At 43.7% G+C, this 8916-nt stretch overlaps 1 protein-coding gene across 1 annotated transcript; it reads right to left on the reverse strand.

The window, feature by feature from the left end:
* Positions 1-2927: 2927 nt before the first annotated feature.
* LOC115196638 (all-trans-retinol 13,14-reductase) lies at positions 2928-8509 on the reverse strand. The gene is made up of 11 exons (XM_029757487.1): positions 8084-8509; positions 7186-7368; positions 6568-6809; positions 6242-6437; positions 5737-5934; positions 5456-5575; positions 5168-5306; positions 4487-4596; positions 3969-4135; positions 3490-3649; positions 2928-3231 (listed from the first exon to the last, which is right to left on the reverse strand). The coding sequence occupies exons 1-11, from the start codon at positions 8247-8249 to the stop codon at positions 3077-3079; spliced, it is 1836 nt and encodes a 611-aa protein (XP_029613347.1). The 5' UTR covers positions 8250-8509; the 3' UTR covers positions 2928-3076.
* Positions 8510-8916: the final 407 nt, after the last annotated feature.

An 8916-nucleotide genomic window follows, 5' to 3' on the forward strand; every position in this document is an offset into this window, starting at 1 on the left:
AGAGGTGGAAAGTTTGGGGACCATAAGGACAAGCAAGTGTTTGGGCATCTATGAAAGTGTGTACTGTAAAGCAGAAGTTGGGGACAAGAGATTGAATGGGGTTGCGTAGTAGCTATAGCTACCGATCTGTACATACCAGTGTGTAAATATTATTAAAATCTTTCAAATTTTATTTTTCAAGGTGTTACTCAGAATAGTTTATTAATATTATTATGTATCAGTGTCATGGAACTTGTTGTGTAATAATGGTAAATAGTGTCTGTTTTCGTTATCAAAGATTCAATCTGTCCTATATTGGTCATGTCTGATTCTGTAACACATCGTCCGTGCTCTTTGGCCAGATAGGTTACATAACAGCCCTACCCAGGAAGCTGTTCTGTAAAACACTGGTAAGATATTGAACAGACAAACTGATAAAAATGTACTATGTCATGGACATGACCGTTTTTGGCATTCCTCTCGGTTATAAATATGTTATTTCCTCTTACTCCAGTTGCCCAATCATATATCCTTACATGAATAGGAACAAGTCTTTGGCTGATGATGTGTAGTGTATTAAGTGATAGTAAAATAGTAACCGCTTCACTTAATGCCCCCTTGCCTATGACTGTAAACTATGATCAAAACATATATGGCCCATCTCTGTCATTCATTTTCTAAGATTAGACCAGAGGTTGAGCAGTTGTTACTGAGATGCCTCAATGCTACTAACCCAACACTGTTTTGCTTTATGAACATCATGAATAATACTAGCATTTTGCAAATACAGACAGGGATTGAAACCTGGGTCTCTAGTGTGCTTGTGGACTGTGTTAGCCCGATGAGCTAAAGCCTAGGCATTAACTTGGGGAACTAATATTTGTCTTCAGGACAGGTGTCAGTGCAAAGTTACTCACTCATCACGTGAGTGTGATTCATCAACTTTTATATAGTATACAGTGCATTCGGAAAGAATTCAGACCCCTTGACTTTTTCCACATTTTGTTACGTTACAGCCTTATTCTAACATGGATTAAATAAAACAATGTCCCCATCAATCTACACACAATACTCCATAATGACAAAGTGAAAACAGGTTTTTAGAAATGTTTGCAAATGTATTAAAAATAAAAAAAACAGAAATACCTTATTTACATAAGTATTCAGACCTTTTGCTATGAGACTCTAAATTGAGCACAGCTGCATCCTGTTTCCATTGGTCATCCTTGAGATGTGGCTACAATTTGATTGGAGTCCACCTGTGGTAAATTCAATTGATTGGACATGATTTGGAAAGGCAAACACCGGTCTATATAATGTCCCACAGTTGACAGTGCATGTCGGAGCAAAAACCAAGCCATGAGGTCGAAGGAATTGTCCGTAGAGCTCCGAAAAAGGATTATGTTGGGTCACAGATCTGGGGAAGGGTACCAAAACATTTCTGCAGGATTGAAGGTCCCCAAGAACACAGTGGCCTCCATCATTTTTAAATGGAAAAAGTTTGGAACCACCAAGACTCTTCCTAGAGCTGGCCACCCGGCCAAACTGAGCAATCGGGGGAGAAGGGCCTTGTTCAGGGAGGTGACCAAGAACCCAATGGCCATTCTGACAGAGCTCTAGAGTTCCTCTGTGGAGATGGGAGAACCTTCCAGAAGTACAACCATCTTTGCAGCACTCCACCAATCAGGCCTTTATGGTAGTGGCCAGACGGACGCCACTCCTCAGTAAAAGGCACATGACAGCTCTCTTGGAGCTTGCCAAAAGGCACCTAAAGACTCTCAAACCATGAGAAACAAGATTCTCTGGTCTGATGAAACCAAGATTGAACTCTTTGGCCTGAATGCCAAGCGTCACATCTGGAGGAAACCTGGCATCATCCCTATGGTTAAACATGGTGGTGGCATGCTGTGGGGATGTTTTAGAGGCAGGGACTGGGAGACTTGATGAAAACCTGCTCCAGCCAAGACAACGCATGAGTGGCTTCGGGACAAGTCTCTGAATGTTCTTGAGTGGCCCAGCCAGAGCCCGGACCTGAACCCAATCAAACATCTCTGGAGAGACCTGAATATAGCTGTGCAGCGACGCTCCCTGTCCAACCTGACAGAGCTTGAGAGGATCTGCAGAGAAGAATGGGTAAAACTCCCCAAATACAGGTGTGCCAAGCTTGTAGCGTCATACCCAAGAAGACTCGAGGCTATAATTGCTGCAAAAGGTGCTTCAACAAAGTACTGAGTAAAGGGTCTGAATACTTATGTAAATGTGTATATATATATTTCTGTGTATATATAGTTTCAAAAAATCTGTTTTTGCTTTGTCATTATGGGGTATTGGGTGTAGATTTATGAGGGGAAAAACAATGTAATCCATTTTAGAATAAGGCTGTAGCGTAACAAAATGTGGAAAAGTCAAGGGGTCTGAATACTTTCCGAATGCACAGTAATACTTGTTGTGAATGTTTAAGTGTTTTAATTGGCATGGGAGTTCAATGTCCAGTTCCCTGAGACGTGAGGTGCAGTGAGAGTGACTCATTTTCTCCTATCTGCATTTGAGTCGATAGAACAGGACAAGCTGAAACCTACCTGGTGGCTGGCTACAGTACTAGGTGCAAAAGTTACAGCAGTGTAGCAACAGTGATAGGTATTACAGTAACAGCATTACTTGGTTACAATGGATTGTAACAAGTATTATTTGAACATAATCTGGTTGAAACTACCCGCAGTGGAGAGGATGAATTTAACAGACTTTCGGGGGGGGGGGGTGCACCTTAATGAGTTGTGTCTATACTACAGAAGCAATTCAATGGAAGCAAAACATAAAACACACCCATGTTTCTGCCTGCGATCTGACTAAAGAGTAGTAATCATTCACGACTGTGAGGAATCCAGTGATGCAATTTTTTCCGATCATTAAACAAAGCTAAAGAGATGGCAACATGTAACCATAACAGGTAATAAAGAAAGACACCGTATTTTAATTCAACATAAGACAACATGGCACTGTTACATGAAGAAATGTGGCATACTGTATGCAGTACCCTACATGGTATTGGTTTATGTAATGATTTTGACTGTGGCCAGTGCTGTGTCCAAATAGTTTCTCAGGCCTTGTTACGAGCCTTTTCGCGAGTCTGCTTTTTGAGCTGTTTCTTCAGAGATAGGAGGTCCATGTAGAGAATACGGTCCAGAACTGTCGAGGCACACAGGATTCCTCCGTGCAGAGCACCGGCCATCCCGTTACAGAACACGTCCTGGCCTGGGGGTTCAGAACAACACAAAGGGTTTGCTGATAGGAAAACTACTGACAGTAAGTTTGAACAATGTGTAGAACCATCTAGAATAGATCAGAAACAGTATTATCTATGGTAGCACCTTAACATGACTTTCAGTTCTTGCATGTTACTCTGCTGACTAACTCATAGAACTGCCACAGTCAAGCATCCCCTTGTGCCTTTGTGACCAATGTACTCAAATACAACTGAAATACTACCACAGTGATCCATTTCTTTCTCACCGGTGAGGTAGAGTCCCTTGACGGGGGTGGGGGGCCGGGTTCTGGCCACCGTCTCCGGGCTGAAGCGGTCCAGGTTGTGTTCGGCCCCATACATCTCCCCACGCGGGGCAGCCAGGTAGTGCATGTTGGTCAGGGGCGTGGAAGCCTCCATATACACCACCTATAGAGAGATACAAGGTACCCAGTGAGAGAACTCGGTTGAAAGACGGTTTTTCAACATCTTTCAACTAAAAATATGTATTTTCAACAGCTTGTGCTGGTAGATACAGAGACAGCCAGCGGGTATGAGACATCATTACAATTGGATGACATTATTGCCTCAAAGAAGACTTGAGTCCAAGCACAATAGGTGTGATAACGAATTATAATGCCTCTTTGGAATGTCCAAGAAACTCTACTCTACTGTATACATCAGTAAATTGAATATGACAGTGTATTTTGGCAAGTTATGTTCAAATTACGCTATGTTTTCAAAGTACCTTATCCCTGAGCTGAGGGAAGACAACCAGTGCCCAGTCTAGGAGCTCCTTGGCCATGCTCATCTTCAGGTCTTCGTAATCGGACCCTCTCTTGTTTATCTTGGTATCTTTCCAGTCCTCAAACCACTCAAACTTGGCCATGGTCAACAGAGTCATACAGGACTTCCCTGTTGGGAGGTGGAGAGAGAGTCTTAGAACACAATCATTTTCGCTATAAAAACTCTTTCTCATAATTAATATCTTAAACTATCTGCCTTTTTGTATGAAAATCGACCTTCAGCAGCATTGAAGTACTGATCATCACTGCTCATCTCAAATGTTTTATTTGATATATTATACTTTACTCTGTCTTTTCAGTGTTTCTGTTGGTGTGATGTGTGCTCTACGAATTTAAATACTGTGTTATATTCTATATAGGAAGGATTTCACTGTTAGTCTACAGCTGTTTACGAAGCATGTGACAAATTAAATGTGATTGATTTATTATTGGTGCAGGTGTGTGTTGTTGAGGCAGCTACCTGGATGGCGGGTACTGGAGGTGGGGTCTTTGGCAGAGGGGGAATGAATGAACATCATGGGGATGTTCCCCACCACCTCCTCTCGGCTCAGAGAACTGTAGCGTTCCATCCTACAATCAAAACATTACACGTACGCTTAAATAAGTCGACATGTGATTTCAAAATAAAGGCATGTAATACTGTGGTTAGGCCCTCAAAGTGTAAGGAACCTCAGCCGCAGTTAATTTCATTTTCTCTGCTCATACAGAAGTAAGTAATTAAGGCCTAGTGCACTAATTTGGTGTGGAAACATTTTAATTAATTTTATTTGTATATTATTTTATTATGATTTATCAGGGGATGCTGCAGCACCCTCAGCACCCCTACTTCCCACGGCTACGGGTGTCACACCTTTTCCCCATCCCTAGCAAACACAGCACATGAAAACGAATTGCATTCTAAACTGAAGATCATGATTAGGTGATTACTGGAGTCAGGCGTTTTAGCTGGGGCTGGCTGGGGCAAAAGTGTGACACCAATCAGGACCCCAATGACCGGAGTTGCCCATCCCTGAATTAAATAGAACACAATAGAACACAAATGTTATATTATATTTTGCTACAGAATGAACAAAGACCAAATGAATGAGCAAATGAAAGAATCAAAGAGAATACAATTCAAGAGACCCACTACTGTACTAACAGTGTGTCCAGGTCATTATCTTTGTACATCCAGTAGTTCATAGAGGTGATGCCCAGCTCCTCCTTCGTGCCGTCCAGACCCACAAACACCAGGAAGTTGCCCATTCCATGCTGCATCCTCCCCAGCAGGGCCTGGATGTCTGGGAACATAGAACACATCTGATTAGTCCAAATTAGTCAAACACTGTCTACTCATCACGTTTTCTCATGTTTCAACCTGTTTCCTGATGTTTCAGTAAAAGTTCCCCATGGCTAGAGTTCAGTACAATTCATGACCACCACCACTCACCCGGCTTGGCCTGTATCTCTGGGGGCAGGAACTTCTCAAAGGTGTTGAAGATGCCAGCATTGGAGATGACCACTGGAGCCAACACCTCCACCTCCTCCTGACCTTTCCTCACCGTCACACCTGACAACCAGAGGTCAACCAGAGGTCAGTGGACATAGACCAACAACTCACTTTGCAACGAGTCTAATGTAACGCCAAAGATTCCCATAGAAGACGGTCAACAGTAAGCATATCTAATAGTACAATGATTTAGTGCTTTCCCCCCTGAACTAGATACTGACCATACGCTGAGCCCTCCTCATTCAGAAGGACCGTCTGTACAGGGGCTCTGACCAGCACAGCGCCACCTGCCTTCCGGATGACTGGGATGATGTGGAAGGCGATCTCACTGGCCCCTCCAATGGGGTAGTAGGCTCCCCTCTTATAGTGCTGCAGCAGTAGAGTATTCATTAGGAAACTGGATTCCTTAGGGGGAACACCTACCAGCAGGGGAAACAGTTACATTTCACATTAGAGCAGGGGTTCACAACCTTTTTCTCCCAGGGAACACTATTTCACATTTGAAAATGTCAGCCCCCCACCCCAAACCATTGCATTACAGAACATGCAGAGCGAGACAAACATAACCACATGCTCTACATTCAAGAAGGACAGAAGAGCACTCAATTGTATGTTCTAGGACTATGTTGTAAACTAGCACGAGTGTGTCAGTTCAGTTTGGAAAATAGTTGTCCAATGTAAAAGTATTGGAATTCACCCTGGGAGCGGATGTGTAGAGGGACTGACCATAGAAGAGGTATGCGGAGAGGGCGTGCAGGTCTTTGTTCTTGGTCAGAGTGGCCATCTTCTCTGTGTGTTTGGTGATGGCCATGCGGAACACTGAGGAGATGCGCTCTAATAGGCCGGTCCGAGCCAAGAAGTTTACCAGCCATATGGGCATCATCTTGAGGCCGGCCAGGAGATTGATACGACGAGCTGCCTTCTGCAGCATGGGGAGACATGAGAGGGGTTATGATCACGTGCACACACACACACGCACGCACACGCACGCACACGCACGCACACGCATGCACACACACGCACACACACACGCATGCACACACACACAGTACCTTCATATACTTGAAATATTCATTCAAGGCCTCCACATCATGAGGAAACTGCCTCTTCAGGCTCTCTGCCATCTCCGTCTTCCCAGAGAGGATGTGGTAGTCCCTGCGGTCTTCACCCTGACCTAGGATCAGTGTGTCAAAGTGCTGCTCCAACCTGGTGAACTGGATCTGGCCCTCACTGATCTGGTCCAGGGCCACACGAAACATGCTGTTCTCATGGAGCTGGCCCAGGTAGTGGATCCCTGACAGAGGGAGGGGGTAGAGGTGGTGAGAGAATATTTGCTGGATCATTTGTGTATGTATTAGAAGCTTATCCTGCCCAATGATCCCCCCTCATGATTGTGCTTAGATTGAGTTTATCAAACACCACTCGCCATTTCATTTTGCTTAATCTCTGCAACCCCGAACCAACTCTTGCGTGAGCACTGGCCTCTGGCCGTCTGTCACCATTCACCAGAGACTAGTTTTCGCTTTGTAAGTTCTCAATGAAACAAGTTCTGCTTTTTCACTGAGATTAACAAACATGAAAAACCTTACTAGACCGAACAACTTGAGTACATACACTTTAAGGCTTTATTGAGTGTAGTCCATGGTCGGTTCTGTCACAGTGGCTCTTACCTACGTCAAACTCAAAGCCCTGGTTCTCAAAGGTGTGAGTGCACCCTCCAGCCTGGTCATGCTGCTCGAGAACCACAACCCTCTTCCCTGCTTTGGCTAGAACCGCCGCTGCTGTCAGCCCCCCGATACCGCTGCCAATCACTATAGCGTCAAGGTTCTCCGGGACACGGTCCATTCTGAAACCTGGAAATGTTGATAGGGGGAGGGGGGTGAGTTAGTATCATCATAGAAATAGGCAGAAAGAGGATATCCTATTCATAAAAGTGAAGTGTGTTTGTGTACTTTCTGCTCGGTCATTTTCACACGTTGGTGTTGAAGTCGATTCCAAAAACAATCGTTCAGAATAACATCAAAGTGATTTAGACAGACAATCACCGGGGAATCAACCATCTAATTGACAAGACTGGCAGAAACTTCACGCAACGTGAATGCACTTTTTCCTTTTTCGTCATCCACTCACAAAAAAAGGTATTTAAGGAACGGCGAACTCAAATGTGACATTCCCAAGAGCTGCTAAGTTTGTCACACCATGCACATGCCTCACACCTGTTGTTTTAATATGTAATTAAAATGCTTAGTCATTTTTGTACCCTTGTCAAGTTAGGGTATTGCTATCAAGTAACCATTCATTGTTTAAGCACATAATGTTGAAGCCTACATTATTTTAGATATGGCCTTTTCAGACATCAACACAACAGTAACAGATCAAATTTGACATTGTACACAGTAACCCAATCCAGATATGGATATATTCATGTCTCTTCTATTCATAGCATGGCGTCATTTTCAACAGCAGTTCAAAAACACAGCTAACTATTCCCCCGTCTTACTTAGTAAAAATGTCAGCAAACATAGCATCATAACATTGAGTCCTGTACCATTGACAACCATGACTCACCTTTCTTCAACACCTCATCTCTCTGCTTCTTGTCTGTCACCAATGGCCCCGGTGGTCGCAGGCACTCCTGGGAAAAGACCCTCTTTCTCTTGGAATAATTTAGAATGTAGACGGTCACCCAGGCCACCACCAAAGCAGTGAACACACCAAACAGCACTGGCCACATCCTGGACAGTTCGGCAGGAGGTTAAAGGCACAGAGAGCACAGTTATCTGTCACGTCCTGAAGGAAACACCTACGCTTGTTGGATCTGTTTTTAGTATTGTGTTTGTTGGTTGGTAGATGGCCGAATGTCCTGAGCTGGAAAATAACCTAAAGATACCTGGCCTTCTTTGACCTACAAAGGCAAAGAGAATCCCTGTCTGTTGTGGAAGAGACTGAAGGTTGAAGCAGTGGGGGAACTGAGGGATGGAAAAAAAGAAGAGAAGGATATATATAAAACAGATAAGTAAATCATCTAAAACGCCCACTATTTGTGCTTTGGCCTTTGGGGATGAGGAGTGACAATGGGCAGGGCTCTTAGAAACACAGGGGAACTGTTTCTATCAATATGATCTGATGAGGCATTGATAATCTAATATTTGATGCTAGTTTCATTGAATATCAGTTGGAACAATCCATTCTTTTTAGTGACAGTGGAAAATGGAATCAGATGAGGTCTTTATGGCTTGGAATGCATATCATCCTGATAACTTACTATTGATAGGCCTATCATGTGCTTGGGCCACCACACGTGTTCTAAACACTGGAAAACCGTTTGTATGTGGGCCTAAAAAGTGGGAGAGTTTCTGCTGTTTCCTAAACCCCCTAATATATGTAGCTTTACTGGGATG

The sequence above is a fragment of the Salmo trutta genome, chromosome 1 (genome assembly GCF_901001165.1).
Source record: "Salmo trutta chromosome 1, fSalTru1.1, whole genome shotgun sequence".
Taxonomy (NCBI): Eukaryota; Metazoa; Chordata; class Actinopteri; order Salmoniformes; family Salmonidae; genus Salmo; species Salmo trutta.